At 38.4% G+C, this 26,032-nt stretch overlaps 1 protein-coding gene across 2 annotated transcripts in view; it reads right to left on the bottom strand.

The window, feature by feature from the left end:
* Positions 1 to 26,032, bottom strand: part of srgap3 (SLIT-ROBO Rho GTPase activating protein 3) — a 127,311-nt gene that overhangs the window by 54,767 nt on the left and 46,512 nt on the right. For both annotated transcript variants that reach the window (XM_053498432.1, XM_053498433.1), the window contains exons 3-4: positions 9,983 to 10,145; positions 1,972 to 2,034 (exon numbers count right to left, since the gene is read on the bottom strand). In XM_053498432.1, coding sequence (XP_053354407.1) covers positions 1,972 to 2,034; positions 9,983 to 10,145 — 226 coding nt within the window. The remainder of the gene's footprint in view (positions 1 to 1,971; positions 2,035 to 9,982; positions 10,146 to 26,032) is intronic.

Below are 26,032 nucleotides of genomic sequence, written 5' to 3'. Positions count from 1 at the left end.
CACAGCTGGCGCAGGATAAGTATAATGGATTTTGATCTTGCGTGCCTTGATAAAAAGTTCAAGTTCAAGGTTCAGAGTCTTGAATTGTGCGGTGGACAGGCTGCTGTGTTCGCTGTTAAGGCCCCCTTTCCCAGTCGGAGTAAGCTGCCCAGACGGTGGAAGTCATAAGGACTCACGCCTGACGCTGCGCCAATGGATGGCTGGGCAGGGCCAGCTGACCACAACTGAGAGAGCCTCGAGGACAAGCCCACAGGAGCCCCCTTCTCTCCACTTCTTTCCTTCCTTACACTAATATAATAACTTTCCATCTTGTGTAAAAGTATTCCATTAGATTTTGGAGCAGCATTTTGGCTTTGGGAATTGTCGTTTGGTGTTCCAGTTCATCCCAGAGGTGTTCAGTGGGGTTGAAGTCAGGGCTCTCTGCAGGCACCTTGAGAACTTTTACTCATGTTGGACAAACCATGTCCTCATGGTGTTTGGTCCAAGTTTTGGTCTCCTACTTTAAGTAAATGTAAACTGTAAAGATACAGCTAAATTTGTCAGGAGTCAACAAATTTGCCAAACCAAAAGGTTAAGTAGCTAGGCTTGATAACACACTCAGCCTTTGGCGCTTATACAATGATTGTAATTATACTTGGGTACACCACAGTAACATTTGACAAAAAGATCTAAAAACACTAAAGCAATGGACTTTGCGAAAATTAATATTTGTATTATACTTAAAACATTTGGCCACGGCTATACAGCAAAGAAATCTCAGCAGAGAGTGGCGAAGTGACTCAGCAAAGTAGCGTATAAACCCCACTGCCAACTAGTGGTTAGGCCGGGTAATTGCAGCATGACATAAACACATGGTTGCACAAGTATAAATGCTCAATAAAGGTTCTGTGCAGACGTGACACAATAAATCAGCCTTTAGCAATAAACCAAGCTGAGAATGTTTTAGATAGAGTTTGACATTTTAACCACGCACATCTCATTTTACAAGCAAATAGTTCCCACTGTTCCACTGGGAAAGTAATTGTAAACATCCATGATTGGCTTTTACATTTTTTTTTCTGGTGTAACAACAAGGTACATATCAGATAGTCACTATTGAAAGTCTCCTGGAACATTATCTCACTTTATTGCGCAGAACCAAATGTCTTTTTCATAAATGTTTGTATACAGCTCGTTGGTTTGCTTTTTAGAGATTCGAGATTAATTCAGAAATGCTGCAGAAAGGACACTATATGTATTTATCCTCAGTTCATAAGGGATCTTATAAGCTGCCTTAGGTTTAAAACGAAAACATAAAAGCAGTAAATACGCAGCAAAGGTTTGCAAGCTGTTCGGTTTAACCTTGGAGAAGACACCTAAACAGCTGGTTATAGATTTTAGTCGGGCGGCTGCTCTATTCCACAGAGGAATTACGAAAAGTGGAAATAGATTGTTCTCTGATACAGACTCACTGGAGAGTAATCTCACCGATGAGATAACAAAAAAAAGGAAGCCATCCAGATTGAGATAACAAGAAAAATACAGAAAAGAAGAGAGAAAGATAAGAGGAATTAGATGGCTTTAGATGTCCTTTATTTTATTCTCACTGAGCAAAGTTTACAACATTGAGTGATTATTAGGCGTGGAACGAGGCATTAAGAAAGAGACTGCAGATGGACTGCACTAATGTGAGCGAGTGCCAGAAGCCCACACTGTCATCAGTGAATATGAGCACCATCATCATCGTCATCATCATCATCATCATCATCATTCATACAGATATCATCAGCAATAATGCCACTAACTGCCATGCTTGTGTCAGACAGGTCACTCGAAAACCAGTTCTCATTCTTCACCTAACACTGGACGGGAATACAAACAGACAGAGAGCAAAGCTAAAGGCCATGTTGCCATGGTGAAGAATGTGCCGTGTGTGAGCTCTAGTGGAAAAAAAAGAGCAGAATAGAGATGTGGGAGAGACCGATTACTCACCGTGTATAGCTCATTTGTCACTTTCACCAACTCTTCATGCATCTGAATGCCAATTTCTTTACTCTAAAAGAAAAAAACATAGCAAGAACACATACAAAATGTATTAGTTATGTACATACTTATGTTCAGTTTATATCCAAGCACGCTCAATTCTGATTGGTCAGAAGGTACTAATGTTAGTTTTAGCTGCACAGATACTTATTTTATATATGAAGTTCAATTTAAATATATTTTTTATTATGTTATATATGTTATTATTTAATACTTACTGTATAACTGATTTCATAGTTTGTATTATGCAAACTTCCAGTCATGGTCATTCATAGATACCCCCTCGACCTGCCCCAACCCCCCAATGGTCTCAGCATGTGTTCAATTCATTTTCTTTTCATTTTTGTTATGTTTAAACGGAGAACAAATCATGTGCTTTAATTAATCTCTGCCAAGACTCATTCAGAGTTTTATAACTAACATGTGTTGTGCTTCATACTCATGAACAGTAAGCTAGATGCACATCAGTAGTGAAATGCATTGGGGAAAACCAATGCATAATGAGCTGCAACTATTCATAACTACATTATCAATCAGTGTGATGTATTTTCTAGACATTACATGTGAAAAATCTATATACTGTACTCATACAGTAACACAGGACTCCTATCGATGAGTATGCAGTATGAGGGGAGTTGTATGTTACACCCTTACTTGTTATTTAGTAATAGATTTTCTTTCCATTTATTTATTTACAATTTATTTTATACTTATTTCAATCTAATCAACTTTATTTACCAGCACTGATTTCATATCAGTCCATAAAAATTTAAGCAATCTGGCCTCTGTGCACCACAAAACATTCAGCTTTAATTCAAGGGGTTTGACAAAAGTGTGGCATTAACCATTCGGGAACTACAGCCTTATTTATGCACGTTTGCCCATTTAGGGGGCTCATAAATAATGGAACAAATGGCTGCGCTGCATAGCCAGGTGATTAGCAGCTGCATAGCCAGGTGATTAATATGAATATTATTATTTAATAATTTATTATATGTAGTAGTACATCTATACATAGTAGTAATATTAATAATAAAATAATAATAATAATCATCATCATCATCATTATTATCATCATTATCATAATAATACATAGATGCTACATTTAAGTATGAATACATATGTGCATATACATACAGTATATCTATACATAATTCCTTGTTTGTTACAAAAAATGCAGATTGGAGCTGCTTCTTGTTATAGGTTAATCTTAATAAAAAATATTTATATAAAAAAAAAAATTATGATTCCAGCATTTTAGTGACTCAGAAATGAGAAACCTCTGTCGATACTTCTTAGTTCAGTTTATATCCAAGCACGCTCAATTCTGATTAGTCAGAAGGTACTAATGTTTTTAGTATTTTACTAATAGTTTTAGTTTTAGCTGCACAGATAGTTGTTTCATACACGAAGTTCATATTTAAATATGTTCAAAATGTTATTATTCAATACTTATAACTGATTTCATAGTTTGTGTTATGCAAACTTATAGTCATGGTCATTCATGAATACCCCCGACCTGACCCTCCCCGCCCCCACCTCCCCCCACTACATCTTTTGTAGTCTCAGCATGTGTTCAATTCATTTTCCTTTCATTTTTGTTATGTTTAACAGGAGAACAAATCATGTCCTTTAATTAATCTCTGCCAAGACTCACTCATACATCTTAAGTCACCCAAACATGTCAGACCACGGGAGGTGGGAGTAAACTTCTAAAGGAAGTGATTAAAACAAAGGACCTGATATTCAATCATTCTTTTTTAAATAATAGCACTCTGTCATGTCCAGCTCACGTTTTATTATTTTCGACTATTTTTGAGTGTGCGGCTTAACTTAAATTGAGCTGCTGTCCAGATGCTCACTTTGACTTGGGTCCAGAAGACAATCATTTTGTGGTTGATTGTGAGAAAGTGACATGTGCAGTCCTGGCTTACAAAAATCACAGCTGTATGAAATCACACGTTAGTTATAAAACTCGAAATATCAGTTAATGAAATATTTTAAGCTGCAGCGTTACTTTGCCAAATAAATTTCTTGTTTAAATTACATTTACTATATTTCTTAGTATAGGTTTTGCATCTGGAGTTATTATTATTATTATTATTATTATATTATATATTATTAGTGTAACATGCATATGGATTATAAGGTAATGTATAGCATTATAGAAACTCGATTTCTCATTACTTCAAATCTAATTGCTTTGTGCTTCATCAGTGCACAAACTACAGTACAGTTTACTTCCCTAAGGCAAACGCAGTACTGCAGCTAACTTCTCTTTAAGCTTAACTTTAATTTCACAATAATAATAATTATAATAATAATAATAATAACAAACAGAATCTATTTATTTGTCACACTATCTACCTTGACTAATGAAAGGCAAGAGATTTTAACTGAGAGCGGAAATTCAGCGTAATGAATGGCCTCTGTGAGAATTTTATAACGTACCTTTAAGCTATTTTATTGCTTTGCTTTTTTTGTACTTTGGTGTTCCCTTCCTTAGCATGAACTACACTGATTTATTTCTGCTTTCTAAAAGCTGCTTCATGTCAATAAATCAAAGAGAGCTATAATCCCCAACAATCAATAGCACCTGCAGGATCAGTGCCACGAACAACAAAAAATATGAACAGAGTATTACATCTACTTGTGTAACACAATAAGGGAATCGCAAAATGTCTTACAATACAGTATACTGGAAACATATGTGTGACCTCTAGATGTGTCACAGTCAAAAATTGGATATTAGTTTCACCAAAATCTACAACCACAGAAATGCACCTACAGTATGTGTTAGATGTTAAAAAGAGGTCAGGATACACATTGCACAATAAAACATCTGTAGGGGGTCTTAGAACAAAGTGCAGCCATCAATATATTGTGCAATCTTTGGAAATGAATGCTCACTTTATGTCTCAGACACACACACACACACACACACACACACACACACACACACACACACACACTCCAAAAGCAGCTGAGTTATGTGTTACGAGCAACACTTGATTCCCTGACATACATCACATCCTGTCAACACACAACACACACACACACACACACTCTTAAGCCACCATTATTATATTACAAACAAAGATCTCACTCCAACACTTTATACCTTACAATGAGCCTCATTATTCAAATTAACTGCAAAAAATTTATTTATCATTTACATAAGTAATGCTGTGTTTATAAAAATCGAAACATTTGTCTCCTACAAGAACTCCTGAAGATGTGTACATTAAACAAATTACAATAAGTTATTGTAATTTTAAATATACGAAGTATAAGTTTAAGTCTAAATAGCATTATTTCATTTGCATGCACAATTTAAATTAAAAAAATTAACTTTATTTTTTTAATCTAAAATAAAATAATCCAAAACAAAGCCATACATAGATAAATCTGCAAAGCCATTTAATTAGAACCAAAGAAGTGGCACTACATAAATGTATGAAGGTTTAGTTCGTCTCTACAGTGTCCGACATGCTGCGATGGCTGAGGTGCATTACTGAATTTACTGTACTCCACCCTTAGGGTGGCGCTCTTTCGCCCGTTTAGAAATTATCTTGATGTTTTTAGCTCCCTGTGAGCTTTGCCTTATATGGCATTTTGTGGGAGTCACTAAATGCCAAGCAGTTGTGCCACGTGATATGGCAAGGGCAAATTCAAGCCATTTCCACATGTTTGGGCCATTAAAGGAGTTCCTGGGAGGCCAGCGTTACAGATGTGAAGCAGGCAGTCATCTGATCATTGCACAAGTTTAACAAAGAGATAAGTGCATTAGGGTAGCAGGGGTTTATATAGAAAAATAAAGGTAGCTTTTACTCTCATAACTATGTTCTGTTATTCTGCACAATCAAAAGTCCTGGTTTGACTTGAATGTCCCTCATAATATCAGAAAATTTCAGTTCAGTCTGTCCTACAAAAATCATTTGCACACTACTAAATTGATCATCTGCTCAGTTAATTTAGAGTTCATAGTGTATAATATGTATGCCTGTAGTTATTAATTTAAATACCTTAAAATAATTTTAACTGTTTTAATACTGCTATGGGTTTAGATGTTGTATTGTGAGTGCTTTGTCACACCCTGAACATGCAAACAGTCAGAGTCGTTCTGATGCAACACAGTGAAAGTCGAGGAAGTCCAGGCACTCTCCATCAGAGGAAACACTGCTCTGATTAACAAGTAACCGCCAATGCTGTATGACTTCGGTCTAAAGGCCTAATTATTTTGAAAAGGTGAAATGGTGCATAAATCTGCCGAGTGAAAAACACACACACGGAGCCTTCCCCTGTGTTGAATGTTTGATAGGTTCATGGAATGCTAATCGTCAAAAGAGATTATTAGTTACACTAGATATAGTCAACACGGTGCAATCCGACAGAGATGAGTGTTTAGCCTTAAGCTAGCAGGCCAACCAGATGACAAGCCAGTTTGCGTTCTCAGCATGTGGTTGTTTTTCACCTACGAAAAATATGAAGATGCAGAAAAAGACTGCTTCAACACAAGTCGCACAAAATGGTAGCAACAGTACATCATACAAGGGAATGATTTTTAGCTGGAAAAACTGTTATGAAAAAACGTAGGGTGAAACAACATTATCATGGACTTAACTGTCATAGATTCAATTCAATCCAATCCAATCCAATCCAATCCAAATAAATCTCAAAGACAGCTCTGTGCAGATACTTGTACTCCTTCAAGCTAAAACAGTGTACAGAAAATGCTTATTACAGTGGGCTTATACCGCATCGCACCAGTTTACTGCATTCATTCATGGTTTAAATCCGTCTAAGGTCAGACCTCTGACCAACACGAGCTGCCACTAATCCCTTCGGCTCTTTCCGTGCCCGGCACTGGCTTATTCATGCTCTCCACTTCCAGCCTTTCCTGTGAATGTTAACTGAGAAGGAGTGCACACACCTAGAGGAAGCCCAGCCAGGTGTAAACATGCTGCTGCTGTTTGCTTTAGACCTCAGGAATCTGGGCTATGTGCTGACACCTTCTCACATATAGAGCCCCGAGCTGTCGAGTATAAACCATGTGGCAATGTCCTTCATTAATGCAGGAAAAATTGTTCAAACATGACTGATTATGCATCTTTATATTTCCAAAGCCTAGGGCTTACTGTGAAGTAACTGAACAAAGAGCAATAGCACATGATTAGCTAATATTATAAGTCTGATGAGAGAAAGCAAGGAATTATCCATGGTTCTGAGGTGTGTAACGGGGTGCTGCGTTGACACACGCCCAGTTTAAAATGCCTACGGTAAGGAGTCTGCAGGTTCTTATGCAGGCTGGAAAGCTGAATCAAGCAAGTACAGCAGTTTTTGTTTTTTGCGCTGGCTGCCAGAAGTCATCTGTTATAATTCGCAATGTAGTTATTTTAAAATGAAAAGCATAATTAAATAATGCAGTGCTACGTGTAGTCTTTAAAAATTTTGCAGTCATACTGTTAGATTATTATTATTAATAATAATAATAATAATAATAATAATAATAATAACAAATTACTACCAATATTAAAACCAAAGATTTAATATTTAAACCAAATTGTTATAAGGACTTTATACAAATTAACACCATATCACATATTATACAGAACTAAGATCTGCCATGACGATGTTGCAAATCTGTAAATGTATAGATTTTATATTTTATGTTCCTTTCCTACTGCTATTTTTCTCTTCTATTACTGCAGGAAAATCTATCTATGTTTCTATCTTGATGATATCACCTCGTCTTTAATTTCTAGGTCACAGTCATTTAAGCATTTAACTGCATATCATACTGCTGTTTGATTTTGGGTTTGTGGGATTGATTTTATTTGTCTTATTGTTGGTAGGATTTTTTTTTTACACACAAGAAAAGCATATTTATCACTTAAAAATGACTTTGTTTCTTGTAATCACTAGTTGCAGTTGCAATAAACATCACACAATTATGATTTTTTATTTTCTTACAATTATTTGTTAATTTAGTACTTTCTTGAATTTTTTTTTTAAGAATCACACCAACAGAATACAGGCATATGCAGCAATGTGTAAAGATGCAATATATCCTATACTGTATGTATTAATCTTTTCAGTAAAACTGGCTACTCTAAGAGAAGGTTTTAGGCCGAACAGGACAGTGTACCTGAGGTGTTGGTGATACAAACATTAGTTTTTAATTCACAGTTAAGAGCTAAACTTGTGTAATATTTTCATCCAAAATTTTTTTTTTACATATAGACCTATATAGTAGAGTAGAGGAATAAAACTACTACTTAACTTAAGTTCAATCATATTTTTATCTATGGGGTACATAGACATGGTGAAAGTGCAGATGTATGAAATTTACTTAAACAAAATAGAAATGAGACCAGGACTGTGCATGTGCAAAGGACCAGAAAAGAAACCTGGCACAGGCATGTGGATGGAATCGGGCAAGAACACAGGGATGAACATGAGCACGAGAGTGGAGCTTGACATGAGTATATCATTTAATGTCTGTCACACTGGAATGCACTGTATGTGTGTCATCCTTTAATCTTGGTGGGTGCACCAGTATGGCGAGACTGGGGTGTTCTCAAACCCAGGTAGCAGAGTGAGCAGAACGGTTTTAAATGCAGAAAGTGGCAGCTGCAGTGCAGAGCTGGATGTGGCTCAAGCAGTGTAGGGCATGGCTCAGATACAGTAGTACAGTGCTGCTCTTATATCCAGGAGCTCTGGCAACCACTCCACTGCATGCGGTGCTTAGTGAGCAGCACAGCAGGATTCTATCTGGATAACGAGCTCCCTTTCTCACTGCTGGATGGCGTGCAGCTGCTTGCCGATGGACTTCACCGACTACCCAGCATTGCCACTCAAATCAGGAATTTTCCTCACCCTTTACACTGCTGCACCCTGAACCCTAGTTCTGTACTTCAATATGGGGAGTGCGTTCACACTAAACACCCTTGGACTCCATTGCATACTCTTCCACACCAGTCTCTTTCTGGAGCAACATGCAAGATTCTGCATTGACAGTTTAATGCTGGATGGCAAGGCGACTGCCAACAATGGCTGATCACCCCACCAGGGTTTTCATGGTCCCCCTCCAAAAAAATTCCAAACTCCTTTTTCAGTGGTGTGGACAGGGAAAACTGAATAAATCTATGAAGCAATTGTGAAGCACGCAACAGTGAGACATGATATCAACTTAAAAATCCCAGAAGCACACAAATCTCCCAGTTGTCAGTGGGTGCAGTGCAGACTCCTGAGGTTATCCTGAACACATGTACTAGGATTAAGGTAAGCACCCCTTCTACCCCCTTCTACATCCCAACATAACTGTGGCATACGATTTGGCAGTTTGGTTTGCAGGGTTTAAAAAAAAATTATCTGGTCAATTCTTGCTTGCATTGGAAGCTCGTTGTTTCTCAAATGCATCAGAAACCCGCATAACATAATGCCAATAACTGTACATACTCACAACATGGTTGGGCATGGCTAACCGCTACTAGACATATGGCTAATTCTATTAACTGAATGCACTGTAATTATTGTTTTTTGTCATTTGTGTAGGTTTTTTTTTTCTTTCCCAAATAACCTTGCTCCGTCAGCCATGAATTGAGCAAAGCATGTTTTTTTTTTAAACTTTGAAATGCATTTTTGCATGGAACAAAGGTAATGTACTTATATGTACTTATATGCCCCTCAATTTTGATTTGTTTTTTGATAAACAGACTTAGCCATCAATTAAGTTGTGTACTGTGCACCTTAAACCAATTAATAATTTTAAACATTTCAAACATTTTAAAAGTTCCACCATGACTGAAAACGTCTCAAGCACCACTCTGGGATCAAATTGTAAGAAAGGCATTAATGTCTCATAAGTGTTGATATCATGATGGACATTCAACAGGTACTACAGTGTGGGACAACATTTCCAACTTTATGTTAGAGGGGAGACAGAGAAGACCCAGACCTTTTTAAAGAGGCGGATGACGTCCTCGCTGACCTGCGCCAGGCGGACGATGACGTTGTTGATGTAGATGTCGTTGAGTGTGGCGTGATCTCGGCTTTCTCTGCGAGTCTGATTCAAAACCAGGTACCAGCAGTTGACTGAAGACAGGAGGTGCTGGTCTTTCCTAAACGAGAGGAACAGAGACAGAACTCGGGAAAGTTAATATGGCCATGGTCTGGCAGCTAGGTCTATTTTCAGGCTGTTACAAGTGTTGAGTGTCAAACTGTAATTCTGGAGAAACAATAAAGATTTACACATTGTTCCTTTTATTGACTTAAATACGCATGAGAAACTCTGGCATACAGCTAGTTCCCTGTGGGGACACTTATATAAACACAGTTTATTTCGCCTATTCGGGAGTAAAACATTATGGCCAAAAAGTAAACTGTAATTGTGACTAAACATGCGAGGAGAATCCTAAAAGAGCATTCCATGATTTGCTACTTGCTTGTAGTTGGTGGTGCAGTCAGTATGTTATTATATTTTTTGCTGTGTGGAAAGAATCAGTCACTCCTTCATGTGATTATCTTGGATAATTAAGGTCAAAATCTGACAAAACAGCCACAACCCTACTAAGCGATACACAATCTGTGTGTGCAGCTCCGGAATCTGTTTATTGTCTGGAACTGTCAGAGAACGGAACACGCAGTCGCTTTTAATTAACTTTGTTTGGCAAAATCATGGTTTCTACGCCGAGTCCTATTTTCTTTATAAGGCCTCTTACTCGATGGCCATTATTCCCTCGCAGCAGAAACACAGACTAAGGGAGACATTTGTCATCGTCCTTGAATACTGATGCTCCACGACACACCCGAACAGATGAATTTACATGTAAACATGATGTCTGGCAGCTCATCGATCACTTAATACCTTAACACTGGTTTTCATAATGACTCTGAACCAGACGGAGAGTAAAAACATCCTGACGTGATACTAATCTGCTTTCATGGCCTTAAGCTTTCACTAACCACCAATTCCCCCCACCCCCCCAGCCCCCCCACCCTGCTTAAATCCCTGGCCTCCATCTCAGCCCTATCTCCTTTACCAATCAATCAACAAGCCTGAGGACGAAGAAAGAAAAGCTTGGACAGGAGGAGAATCATGAAATGCACTGAAGAAGTTTCAGATAAGGTGAGCCGGAAAAGCAATTAACTTTGGGGAGTGAGAGGAGGGAGACATGTGTGGAAGTCTAATGGCTGTAATCTCTTACACATAGGCTACACTACAAGCTTTAAACAATATTAGAAAAAAACAAATCTTGAAATTGTAAGAAATGAGGCAGTATCCAGGTACTGTATGAAAATATCCATAACTGGAGTCAAAACACTGAGAAAAACTATTTATATCATAATAAACCTATTTAAATTAAGGGAAGAATTTCCATGTACAGAAAATATGTAACCTGAACAAATACAGTTATAAATAAACTGTAAAATTATAGTCGTAAAATTTGTGTTTAGGTGGAAAAATTGTGTGAGTTTAGGTACAAATATTTCACCTAATTAAGTATTACATAAACTTAATTTATTTTAATTAAACAGACATACAGTATTATCACAATATGTAAAAGCTACACAAGGCAAGAATCGTTTGAGTGCCGGCAGGGTGCTTAACATGTGATCATTCAGAATTAAAACATGAATATAGACTAGATAAAATGTCTAAAGGAATTGTGGTGCACATCTTTACCTGGGAAAAAGCCTGAAAAAGTCTTGTTCCTTGACCAGTTACAAAGAACTGCCTTACAACTGCCCTACAACTGTCCCTTCCAGCTGCACGCACAACTCACAGACACAGAGAATGTAACAAGCTTTAACTTTGTGATTCTTTTACTTAGATCAGAAGAACAGTAGATTCTATAGCTTTGATTATTAGACTAGAGGAGGCTTTAATCTTCATCTGAGTATCTTTTAAAACTAAGTACAGGATGACAGTTTTTTCAAAGTGGTCCAAAAGTGTTTTTTCACTCTACAAACCCCATTAAAGTCTATGGATGGATTTCTTCAGTAATTTCAGGGACATTTTTGAAGGGCTGAATTATTTTTGATGATTTTTACAATAGTAGTTTTTCAAGCTTTTAGACGTGACGTCTGGTTTACCGATCAGACCATAAACGAGCGAGCTACAGTAGGCGTCAGGGGAGCGAAACGATTCGGCACAGGTCACAAACAAAGCAAGTTGAAGAACACAGTGTGTTTGGGCCGATGGTGAAATCATTCCATTGTGCTCTGGAAACCTGGCAGAACATTTCGATATAAGTTTCATGGGAGCGCGTGCAAAATTGAGAGAGATACGGCCACCTAGTCCTGAATAAAAAAAAACCTGGCACTTTAGGAAAACCATCTTTTGGATTCCTTAGAAAAGTATAAGCACCCTTCTAATTAGGGTGAAATGTAAAGACTACAGGAACAAGAAGAAAGGCGAAAAACTAAACTAGGAAAATAATAATTAAAAAAAAAGAACAGAAAAAACAGCAGGATAGAATTTAATCCAAATAATCAAGTGTGACACAGAAGAGGTGAACATATTAGAAGGGTTAACCAGAAGAAAAAAAGTAATTTCAAACAAAGGACCAAAACCAGAACAAAGAACACAAAGTGAACTCAAATCCAAATACTGTGATTCTAATCAAGGTGGCAGATGTTCCTTCCCTTGCAAGGCAGTATCAACCTTCATATTATGGGTTTTGAAACACAAATGTGTCTTTAAATAGAAATATACATAGTGGAAAACATTTTAGCTAAGTAAAGCTGGTAAAACAGGTAAATATTGTGTTTTTAAATCAATGAATCAATGAATGAATCAATCAAATATGTTAGTGAACTCTTATTGTATATTAATATGAAATTACAGATGAACCTTGAATTGCGAGCATAATTCTTCCCGGAAGTGTGCTTGTATATCAAATCACTTGTATTTCAAGGTTTAAAAATAATTAGTGCGAAGTAAAACTAAAATAAATGAACATGAACTTTACAAAGAATCGTGTCTAGAGTAAGACAAGAGCAGAGAGGAGGAAGGACACAGGCTACTGTGCAAGATGACTTTACTTTCACTTACGCATGCCCCCTGTGTGTGCGTGGAAGTCATCCTACATAACAGTCCTAACAGAAACACTGCTCGGTCGGGAAACTTTTTTGACGAGGAAACCTCTTTAATGACATGCACGCACACTCACACGCACATGCACGTAGTCACAATGTTATAGTTAACAATACATGCGCACACAAATGTTGATTATACAACTATATTATACAAGTGAGACTGAGCATGGGATTCGATTACCCACAATCCTGTAGCACGCGAGGGAGAAGAACCTTTGAATCTTTGAAGAATCATTGGCTCAGTTGCGCTCATGGGACACTCGGCAGACAAAGCGCATGCATACTATTTGTATATCAATACCTCGCTCGTTTATTAGGTTAAAATTTTTATTTTTTCTTCCCTAATTACACACTCGGAGGAAAGCGCTAGCCGCTCCTTCCGCATGCGCGAGCTTACAGACGCCTCTAATGTGGGAGCACAAAGTACCTCTCATCCCTCCCCTCTAAGAGATCTCTCTAGACCTCTGGCTGTAAGAGGTTACAGCAGATGATAGTGCGAGCACTTTACCACTGCGCCACTCGGAGGCCCAGGTTAAAATTTATTAGAAAAGTTTGCTTGTCTTGCAAAAGTTACCCACAATCCAATGTTTCACTGTAAGTCAATGTGTTGCACCAATTATGACTAAACAACACCCTTTTTAAAAAAATATATTTTACTTGTTCTTTTCTAGTTTTCTCCCTAATTAATTGTTAGCATTTTACCAGCCATCACAGTTAGGGAACTGTCCCCTCAAGTTAACAACTACCAAACATGGGGGGTGAAGACAATAACATGCTTCATCCGAAATACATTCCAGTAGACTGAATCCTTTCGAACTGCAGCCCACGCAATGATGAGAACAAGATACCACACTTGGAGGAAAATGCAATCTTCCTTTCACTCATGATTGGATAGTGTCACTGTGATTGAGGTGAGAGTGTAGGTATGCTATCCCTTCCATGCCAAGGGAGCACAGCTTTTTTGCTATCTGGACTCCCATCCGGATGGATGCAGCATCACCCGAAAATCAAACTCGCCTTTAATTGATGTCATTATTTTTACATATGTGTCCTTCTGTGCCACAGCTCTCCCATACATCAATGTTTAAAAAAAAATAAAAAATTATACAACGGTGTGATTTTGTGAAGTGTTTTGAGCCCATATTGTAATTAGTTCTGTTAAAGCGATGCAGTAAACACCAGAGTACACAGAGTCTCAGAGCTAGACATAAGAGTTTGGTGTTTTCATCTGGTTTTTGGAAATTTGTTCTGCATCATCATCATAAACACAACAACAATAGAGCATAGACAACACACCGCCTACACCGCGTTACTCATGTGCTGAAAATCAGACAACATGTAAGAGTTCTGCTTACTCTGAAACTGGTCTTTCTCTTTTTATTTCCATGGCTGCTTACAGGGAAGTTAAATTCAGAATTTCAACTGAGGCTGCATTTTAACAGTGACAGAGACAGAATATTTTTTTTCACTGGAATGAGGCCTTGAAGTGTCTTGTATCTCACTATCCATTTATGCTTTACAGAGAAAGGTAAAAAAGCTATGTAAAGGATTGTGTGATTGAGTGTGGTGTGAAAAAGCAATAAGAATTAAATATCAATCAGACATCATTTAATGTTCCAGGTGGCTGGATGTCATGTTTTATGGTCAAAACCTCCAAAACAAAAAAAGGGACTGATCATTCGGGTTTATTAAATTTAGTTTATTTAATACACAAATGCATGCCGAGCAGCTCATCTGACTGATACTACTAATCCAGAATGTAGCTGCATGACTGGTTTTTCAATCTCCTCAAGTCACACTATTGCTTCTTTCCCTTGACTGGTTTCCTGTAGCTGTCACTACCAGATTTAAAACACTGATGGTTGCGGCACAGCTAAACCCAGCATTCCTTAAGGTATGGGGACCATCGTAAAGACTGTTCTTTATCCTGGCGTTCTGTTGGTGAAAGGAATTGCCCTGGCTATCTGCACAACTGTATCACTGGCTGATATATCCGGATCTAAAATGCATTGTACATTGTACACAACATGGCCAAAAGTATGCAAATACCTGACCATCAAATGCCTTTGAACTTGTTGAACATCTCAATGGTGTTACTATAGAGTTGGCGTTGTCTTTTCTGCTAGAACAACCTCCAAGCTTCTGGAAAGGTTTTGTACTAGATTTTAGAGTCTGTAGGGATTTTCTTAGAAGCATCAGTGAAGTCTGACACCAATACTGGGCTGGCATAAATTCTGCGTTGCTTTTCATCCCATGGGGGTGCGGTGAATGCTATCTGCAAGCCCGTTCTGTCCACATACTTCTGGCCATGCAGTAGTTGGTAGCTCTAAGGAGAAACAACTAAGGAGATTGCAGTAAATAATAAAATTGGGATATGACCTGTAAAACTACTATTAAAAAAATAATAAAACTTGGAAGGATGGTGAATGAGGAAGAAATGTGGTTGGAAAAATGTCCTGAATGAGCGTGATGGGAAATCACTTAAAGCCTTAGTGAAATTAAATAGTTTATAAAAACAAAAGCAAAACTCAAGGCTATGTTTTATAATCAAGGGATTGAGACTAAACAGTTGTGTAGCCCTAAGTCAGACTAACCATAAAAAAGCTTCAGTTTGCTAAAAGCACAAAGAATGGACTGTAGAAAAATTGGAAAGTGTCATGTGGTCTAATGAGTCCCGATTTACCCTGTTCCAGATAGATGGGTGCATCAGGGTAAGAAGAGAAGTAGATGACGTGATGCACTCATCATGCTTAGTGCCTTCTGTACAGTTAAAGCCCTTGGGGCAGTGTTATGATCTGGGGTTGCTTCTGTTGGTCAGGTCTAGGTTCAGCAATATTTTATGTCGAATGAGGTCAGCTGACAACCTGAATATACTGAATGACCAGGTTTTTACTCTCAGTGTTTTTTTCTTCCCTGATGGTACAGGCATATTCCAAGATGTGAATGACAATGTCAGGATTCATTCAGGGAGCATGAGATATCATTTTCACACATTGATTGGCCACCACAGAGTCCAGACCTTAACCCCATTGAGAATCTTTGGGAAGTGCTGGAAAAGACATCACGCAGCGGTCCGACTCTCACATCATTAACACAAGATGTTGGAGAGAAATAAATACGACTCTGGACTGAAATAAATGCGAGGACATTGCACACACTTATCAAAGTTATGCCACGGCTGTAATTAAAGCAAAAGGCAATTCAAAACAAACAAAAAAGATTTTTTTGGCTAGGCAGTGTATATAACGTTAAAAGGATAGAATAGCAAACACCATGTTGTTGTTGTTGGTGATATTTCAGCTGCTCCCGGTGTTATGCGCTAAAATGCCCCCCTGCCACAGATTGCCCCCCCCCCCCCACATAATCTCTTTCCAATATTATATTAGAACATAAATTCATAGGTTTATGATTTACAAAATAAAAATTACACCAAATGAATTTGTTTATAAAATAAGCAATATAAAAATATATGTTGTAAATATTTTTTTATACAACATGGATTTTTTTTTACATTGCTTATTTTATAATAAAAATCGTTTCATGTAATTTGTCAGCATAAACAATATGTATTTAGTGTAAACATTTTTGTATTACATGACAAACCCCTATTATAATAGTAATATTATATTTGATAACAATAAACTTATGACTTTATGTTCTAATATAATATTTGATAAAGATTACGTAAGGGGGCAATCCGTGGCAAGAGAGCATTTTAGCGCATAACACCAGCAAGCGATCGTCACAGCGGACCATCCGATCTGCACACAAGCTTGGCACAGATTTTGCGCTGGATGCCCTTTCTGACGCAATCCTTGGGACCAGCACTGCATCCAGTGGCTGGGGTTTGGGCATTGGCTGGGAATGGAACCAGAGAAACCTACCACTGAGCCACCAATGCACTTATAAAACAGCAAATACCATGTACAGTATTGTTCAAATCGTTTACTTTCCTTAATACTGTAGTTGCCTACAGTAAATTCTGGTCTAACATCCTAATTGAAGGTCCTCATATGGGTGTGCTGGTGAGATTTCAACATACATTTGGTCACACAGTACCGCTTTCCAGACTTACTTTTACTTTTTCCGTTTTAGTTATATTATTGCAGCTAACCACAGGTTAAGAAAGTGCTTCTCATCACTGCAATGCCAAGAATGCTGCTTAACAGCACAGATATAAACATTCTCTTTTACTACGACATTTAACTTTACAGAGGCAATGGTATAATTTTCCAATCTATTATAGTAAGCAAGTATATTCATGTGAGCGCCAAAAACGTTAAGGCTTGAGCAACAGAGATTTGTTTCAGAAGTTATCACAAATAGGCATAAAATGAGATTTTTTTTTTCCCTTCACTGTGAATTTGTAGTTCAGTTCAGAACTAGGTCACTCTCAGTTCTGAGCCTCAGGCTACAACTCAACAACTCAACTGAGCACAAGGATGTTTTTCAGAGTTGTGCAGTGACATTCTCTGTCTACATTTTGCTTCCCCCTTTTTCCAAAAATACTTTTACATGTTGAAAAAATGACATGCATGATTCTCAGATGGAGAAAGAAACATTTGAACAGTCATCTAAAAAAAGTACAACAGATTACAGCTGGATGGAAACTAACTCCTTACAGTAGACTCTACTTGTAAAAAACAAAGCAAAAAAATGGTGAATTTGTGGATACCTGACCATCTCACCCAGATGTGGTTCGTCCCCAGACTGTTGGAGGCACAGAATAATGTGTAGGAACCTGTTCCAGCATGACTGTGCACAAAGCGAGCTCGGTAAACACATGGTTTGCTGATGTTGGGGTCAAAGACCTCAGGTGACCTATACAGAGCCCTGACTTCAACCTCACTGAATACCTTTGGGGTATAAACTAGGCATCCTCACACGACATCAGTGTGGGTCCTCACTAATGCTCCTGTGGTTGAATGAGAACAAATTCGGAAAGCCTTTCCAGAAGAATGAACGTTATTATAACAAAAAATAATTAATGTCCCTTACCTTTAAAAGAGATGCTCAACAAGCAGATTGATGTTGTATACATGATGTATACATGTTGTATACTGAATTTAATTATACACAGGTAGTTTCAACTGAGCAAGAGGCTTTGATTATCCAGGAGGCTTTTCATGAGGGCTGATAATAGATCGTAACAGCACTGGGACGTTTATCTGTATGTATCAGTCCACATAACAGACGTTATTTTGACAGACAATATATTTTAAAGGGAATTTTAAAGGGAAGTGTAACTATTATGAGAAACGTGACACTTACTTGACTGTCCACTGTGTTTGTGGAACTGTTGTATAAAAGCAATATCACACTCGAGGTCGTGCTGTCGTACTAAAAACTACAGCCGAAAACTCTTAGAGCCGTGCTGATATCGAACACAACACCACTGCCTCTCGTGTGATTATTGCCTAATTATATCATGTTGTTTACTGTGTTTTGATTAAAGCAGATTTTGAACGTCCTATTTACTGCTTAATACTGCATATGTAAGTGTATTTACATGCTTAATCATCTTACTAATGATAAAACCCTCAGGCACATTTGGAGACATTTAGATATAAAAACTCACAAAATACTGAGACATTTTTTTCTTAAACATGAAGAACATTAAAAATACATGGCAACTTAAAGCTCCTCAAAGGCAATTAAGCAACATTTAAATCCTCATGACACCTGCGATTAGATTCTGTACGGTGACTTCCTTCCTTTCGAAACAAGTGACTGTGGGCTAAAACGGTTTCACAGATTTACACAAAAGCCAGAAGTGGTTGAGATATGCCACACCACGACTGAATCTAAACAAACCTGACAGCAGTTTGTCAAACTAGAACAGCAAAGTATTTAGCGAGAACCGTTTCTCAGCTGTGGAGGATTTCTCAGCACCGCCTTCACCCACCCACACTCTGTCAAGTTTAACGATGAACCAATTCCACCCTGTCAAAAAAGAATGAACTTTTTTTTGCAACAGAAGAACGTTTGAAAAAGTAAATAGTGTGGGAAAAGACACACAGCAAAAATAAAAACTTCGCTGCTAACGAGCTGATAAAATACGCCAACATCCTGTCTGGATGCAGGCAGGAGATTTACAGAGTGTTTAATCAGACGAACACTAAAACTACTGCAATATGAAATATCAAAAAGGAAAGAAAAAAAAAACATTTTCCCAGAAGTGACGGATAAAAAAAAAAATTCATAACAGAAATATCTCTTAGAATATTTTGTATTTTTTTTTTTCTTTTATATTGGTATCTAGAACAATAAGAGAAACGTACAAAAAGCTTTTTAACACTAATGCTGATATCTATTGATAATAATATGTTCAAGGCAAACTGAGCCTTTTATTCATTGATTCTTTGATTGATTCTTGATTTCTCTTTTGCAATTTGGAGACAAGTTATTTGTTGATTTCCAAGGATTCCACAAGACAGTCTCGTTATATTTTCACGGGAATGACTGCAGTGGGCTCACACAGATGTACAGCCTTCTTTAAAATGTTTGCGCCATTTAAATATTTTTCTGCAGCAAATCTGTAAAAGTCTCATCACTTTGTAATATTAGTTTTCCATTTATAATTTTAAAAGTATATGTCCTAAGACCTGGCATTTAATACAGAATCTTGACGCCTCTACTGTACGTATTGATGACTGACTTTTCACTTCCCAGTCCATGGTGTCTGATAATCTAGCAAAACCTGTCCCAGTTCCAGATTCCCAGAATTCCATATCCTGGACTCATTTGTAGGAGATCCAATTTTGCAAAGAGAAACAAGGGAGAGCAATTATCTGTTTTTAGCCCAGGTCTGTCCTGGTTCAGAAAGTTATTAAGGGCAGCAGGTTAGCTATTAAACTGGTGAATTGGGGGGTCTGATGGAGCTGCTTATTTGAACATGTCAGGTGATTTTACCAACTGTCCTACATATAAATGCACAGATGTTAGACAGATGTTCTTTTTTCACACATATGAGCATACTCACACATACACACAAAAATACACAGAGACATACAGAGCCAGAGGCATCAGGTCACCAACACACCTAACTGCTTTTTCTTTAGCTGCCAGTAAAGCGGCAGACCAGCAGCCTGTGGGGATATAATGGCCACTAGAGCACATGGTTTAACAGGCCTGACGTGTGTGTGTGTGTGTGTGTGTGTGTGTGTGTGTGTGTGTAATTTGATTCAGGTGTCTGTACAGTAGTGTGGAGCTGAGAGCAGGCAGATGAAGCTGCTTGGGGAATGCCTTACTGCTGAAACAAACAGAGCAATATTCCAGCATCTGTCTGCTTTACACTCTGTCTCCCAAACACATACACACACACACACACGTGAGAAATAAATCACAATGGGGAACGCGGTTACAGGATAAATGATCAGTGTCAGGATGGTGCAATAATGATTAATCTTAATAAATAATAATTTAATAATAAATAATAATCGTATTAAAACTATAAGATTAAAAAGACAAAAAAAAATAGGAGGGTTATTCAAGTCAAACCGGGACTCATGATTATATTTCATTACAAGTCCCGTTTTGACTTGAACGCCTCTCTTATTTTTTTAGTCTCTCCAACCTTCATTTAAATGTCAAAAAACTAAAGGTAAAAAAAAAAGAGTTATTTATTTGTGCAAATGAAAGTATTAGATAAATATGGATGATTTCTGTCCCTGTTCTGATCCCTCCAAATGAATTTTCATCCTCAGTTTCAGATGACTATAAGGCATGTTAACGTGAACATTATTATGCAAATGCGCATCTGTCTCAGTGGAGATGTGCACAGATGTATAGACGTCTAATCCGATTCTACATGGATGCTTGATGATGAGTTTTTTTTTCCCCCTCTGCATTCAGATGCACTGGCAACTAGACTACACTGAGATCTAATCAGCCTTCCTTTAACCACACCAAGCGACAATCCCATCATACTATCATGTCTTTCGCAACAATACTGTGAGCTTAGTAAAGATTTACTGTAAGGCAGCTAATCCAGTCTCGTGTAGCTCGCTCCAGTTTATCCGCTTAAAGTGAAGAGAAACAAAGGCCGAATCAGTGACAAGGGTACATGCACTCTCGCGTTACTGCATGTCTAGCCGTTTAACTCGGCTTGGAACACGCTGGCTGTTATTTGCTTATCTAACATAGGTTCCCTTTTTCCACACACACACGCACGCACACACATACATAAAACAGTACCAGAAAGGTTTGATAGCTCCCAGCTGTGGACACGGAGGCTAATCCAGACAAAAGAGGAGAGGATGGACGTTCACCTACTAGCGTTATATTCTGTCCAATGCTTGCAGCACAGTCAGTCTCCCTGAAACACAACACTGCCACACACCAGAGAAAAAACTAAATGATGCAGGCTCTAAGGTTTGACACAGACTCTGTCTGGCAGTGTGTGAACATCTGGGACCGGAAGACGAAAAAAGGGTAGACATGAACTCCTATATTTTAACGATGTTGCCGTGGTTTAAAATCAGACTCCAGATTAAAACAAACTTGCCATTTGCTCTTGAATTGCATCTGATCTGAGGAAGTTTTAACCGATTGATTGTTACTTGATATTACAGACTAATTCTATTTAATACTTCCTGTTTTGTGTTACCCTCGAGGCTTGGAGTTATAGTCTTTTGGAATATCATAGCCCTGTTTATATTCACCCTGTTTGTTCAACTCGTGTGTGTGCATGCTTGTGTTAAATAATCTTATTGCGCTCCGCCAGCTCATCAGTCTTCATAAAGACGGGTATAATTGTTTAATAAAGCGCTCGACTTCCCGTATGAGCACGCCTGGGTATGGTCACTAATAAAATATGACATACTCTGGCCCTCAGCACTACTGAACTGTAGATGGCTCATAAACTGTACGGTGTGCAGAAGTAGAGTGGAGCTGAGCGCTTTATTGCCATTCCTACGATATACACAACAATGCAGTATATTAAAAAAATGGACAGCAGTGCGGCACATGATAAAACCCAGGACGATATGTAGTGCAAGTTAGGTTTTGCTGCCATCAGCCAAACAAAATGTAGGGCTTAAATAGCACAACAGCACTGTCTGCACAGCTTGGGTTTCCTGCATTAACACACCCATATACTGTAAATGTCAATGTTTTAAATCCGGTCAGTTTGATGATGAGGTAATTAATGTTTTACAACTGAGAGAGAAAGAGAGAGCGAGAGAGAGCTACAGTGTGTGGTGTAAATAATCCAGGAGGATAACTGTGAAATCCTGCATTAATTAAACAGCATTAGGGCTGTGGAATTCCCTTAAAGGGGAGCTATTACGCCAAATTAATTTTTTTGTCGTTTTCAGGCATTGAGATTGGCCTCCAATGTGTGTAAACACAGCAAAAATTTCACATTTTTTGTTTTTTCCATTATCGTATTGGACAAGGATTAAAGAAGCAAATCAACATTTCTGCTCCTATGACCTCATATACTAAGAAACCCTTCTCCAGCTCAGTGCTCAGCCCAGCTCTGCTGTTCCATGGACAGCGTTTTTAAGAGATACACTAAATAAGGCTATACTACTGTAGCAGATTCCGACTAGCCTCACTTTCATCGGCTCTTTAGCTCTGATTGGCTATAAAAATGCACTTCCTCAGAGGGCAGTTCATTTAAAGCTAAAGACGGTGAATTTGAAAAACAAGCGAAACAGAACGAAAGACAAGCAGCCAGAATGCAAGAGCTGAGTTCTGCTGGAAAATTACCAGACACATTTTGGAGCCCTCTAAATCTTGTTTAAACTTTTACAAAGGAAGCATATGCACTCCCTGGCCAAAAAAAGTCCAACATTCTAAGATTTCATTCAATCACACAATGTGGTGGCCAGTCCATGTGTGAAAATGATTCCTCATTCTCTCAGACACACCTTTACAATTTGGGTTCTGGAATATGCCTGTGCCATCTGGGAAGCTCAACTCTATTGATGTGATGACCTCCTGAAGAGCCCTGAAGCAAACCCAGATCATAAAACTCCTTGAAGTGGCTTGTTTTATTCGATTCGCCAATATGCATGATGGGTGCATCACTTTATGTGCAACCCTTCTTACCCTGATGCACCCATCACTCTGGAATAGGGTCAATCTGAACTCACCACATGACCTTTTGCCGTTGCTCAAAAGTCAAATCTGTATGCTTTCTGATAAGTCTCAGTAACAAAATGCAACCACATGTGCACAATCCAGTGTCTTCTTGTGCCAATTGCAAGTCTGGATAAATGCAGAGAGTTGTGTCAGGAAGGGCATTCGACGTAAAACATTTGCCAAATTGCTAATCACAAATCACTTCCATACTGGATCGGTCGTGGCCCGGGTTAACAACAACCGCCACCGGTGCTGTTGACCTACTGTTGGTCAAAAAAGGAGAGAAGAAAGGCGTGTTCGAAAGCAGAGAGAGAGAAAAGGAAAGGCAAGAGTTTAGGAGTGATAGTAGGGACTTTGAATGTTGGGACTATAACAAGGAAGGCAAGAGAGTTGGTTGATATGAGGCAGAGAAGGAAGGTGGAAGGGAAGCAAGGCTAGAAGCTTAGGATCAGGGTTCAAATTGTTTTACCATGGCATGGATAGGAAAAGAAATGGAGTAGGAGTTATTCTGAAAGAGGAGTTTGTTAGGAATGTTCTAGAGGTAAAAAGAGTATCAGATAGGGTGATGAGTCTGAAGCTGAAAATTGAAGGTGTGGTGTTCAATGTTGTTAGTGGTTATGCCCCACAGGTAGGATGTGATTTGGAAGAGAAGGAGAAATTCTGGGGTGAGTTAGATAAAGTGATGCAGAGCATCCCCAGAGGTGAGAGAGTGGAGATGGGTGCAGACTTCAATAGACATGTTGGGGAATGGAACAGATGGTGAACAGCTGAACAGGTGATGAAAATGTGATGGGCAGGTCTGGTCTTCAGGACAGGAATGTAGAAGGACAGACGGTGGTGGACCAAAGAGGATGGAAATGGCAGTAGTAAATACTTTCTTACAGAAGAGGCAGGAACATAGGGTGACATATAAGAGTGGAGGCAGAAGCACTCAGGTCGACTACATCTTGTGTTCATGTTGTAATCTGAAAGAGATCAGTGACTGCAAAGTGTTGGTAGGGGAGAGTGTAGCCAGACAACACAGAATGGTGGTGTGTAAATTAACCCTGGTGGTGAGGAAGGTGAAGGGGACAAAAGCAGAGCAGTGTGGAAGCAAAGTGGTGGAAGTTGAAAAAGGAAGAATGTTGTGAAGTCTTTAGGGAGGAGTTGAGACAGGCTTTGGGTGGTCAGGAGGTGCTTTCAGTTGACTGGACAACTACAGCCAATGTGATCAGGGAGACAGGTAGGAGGGTACTTGGTGTATCAACAGAAAAGGGCAAAGTGGACAAGGAGACTTGGTGGTGGAACAAGAAAGTACAGAAGTGTATACAGAGGAAGAGGTTGGCTGAGAAAAAGTGGGACACTGAAGAGAGTAGACAGGAGTACAGGGAGATGCAGCGTAAGGTGAAGGTAGAGGTGGCAAAGGCCAAACAAAGAGCATATGAGGACTTGTATGCTAGACTGGATAGTGAGGAGGGAGAGGTGGATCTGTACAGGTTGGCGAGGCAAAGAGATAGAGATGGAAAGGATGTGAAGAGCCGAAAGACAAAGAAGAAGAGTCTCACTAAAAAGTAGATTTCCCATGCCCATGTGACTGTTTAGGTCAAATCATATACGTTTTTATCACATTGTTTGTGTATGAAAATGTATAAAAAAATTTGATTCGCAATTGCATATGATACTTATACTTCTACAGATAAAACAGTAGCAGCTGTGCACTTCTTGTCCATAAGTGTGTGTGTGTGTGTGTGTGTGTGTGTGTGTGTGTGTGTGCGCGGATGAGTAAGTGCATTAATGCGCCAGTGGAGGTGTCACAGTTGTTGCTTCTGGGTGAAACGTATTATATGTGAGGTACAAATCAGCAAGGTGATATCTACACACCCATAAACTCACCAGACTGTGCAACAAGAAGAGATTTCCTTTTGGCCTTACACCCAGTTACAGCAGCAGAACTGATGATTTCCATATTAATCTGCTACAATCTTCTACCACCAGCTTGTTATTTTCGCTTCCTCAATGTAAGACCTCCCCAGTGGCTGTTTTTGGTTGTTAAAATGTTGTGGTGATGTTCATTTATTAATGTGACAAACTTTGAGACAATGTTGGTAGCTGGTTGTTTTTGAAAAGTAATTTATTCTCTAATGCAAACAAATGCACGAACATACTGTAATAAGCAGCGCAAAAATACCAGACGAGAGGAACTTACTGAAATACTAAATTGGAAAGCAGCCAAAAGGGTAAAAAGCAAACGCCATATTACAGTACAGTAATTCTGGAAGCTGAGATGCACCTTACAGTAATATTTCAAAAAGTAAAAAAAATAAACAATTACAATGTTACAAGATGTGTGACATGAGATAAAGGAACGTGTTGTGTCCGTCTCAATATCCGATCAGAATTCTAAACCCTGTTAGAACCTTAAGGGACCTATGATGTGGACGGATGTTGTGTAAGTGGATGTTAATCAGCATGAATAACCATGTGCAGGTTATGATTACATTTACACCATTATGTTTGGGTCATTCACTTAATGTTATCGCAATGTCATTTTATTAAAGCAACTTTCCTGAATTTTTTGTTAAAAAATTAAAACAAACAAATAAATAAAACAACCCATCATAAAATGTATTTCCCTTATGTATAGTCATCTTTTGCCATTATAGCCTTGTAGGTTAGCTATAATACAAAATGTTGCAATAAAGCTTTACAGAAAAAAAAAAAAATATGGAAATGAGTTTGAAAAATGTATAAATCATAATGATCAGATTGTCCCTGATGAGCAAGCCGAGGACGACGCTGGCAAGAACTCCCTGAGATGGCAATAGGAAGAAACCTTGCG

Source organism: Clarias gariepinus, chromosome 6 (genome assembly GCF_024256425.1).
Source record: "Clarias gariepinus isolate MV-2021 ecotype Netherlands chromosome 6, CGAR_prim_01v2, whole genome shotgun sequence".
Taxonomy (NCBI): domain Eukaryota; kingdom Metazoa; phylum Chordata; class Actinopteri; order Siluriformes; family Clariidae; genus Clarias; species Clarias gariepinus.
The sequence above is the reverse complement of the archived record's forward strand: the minus strand, read 5'-3'. Positions and strand labels throughout refer to the sequence as shown.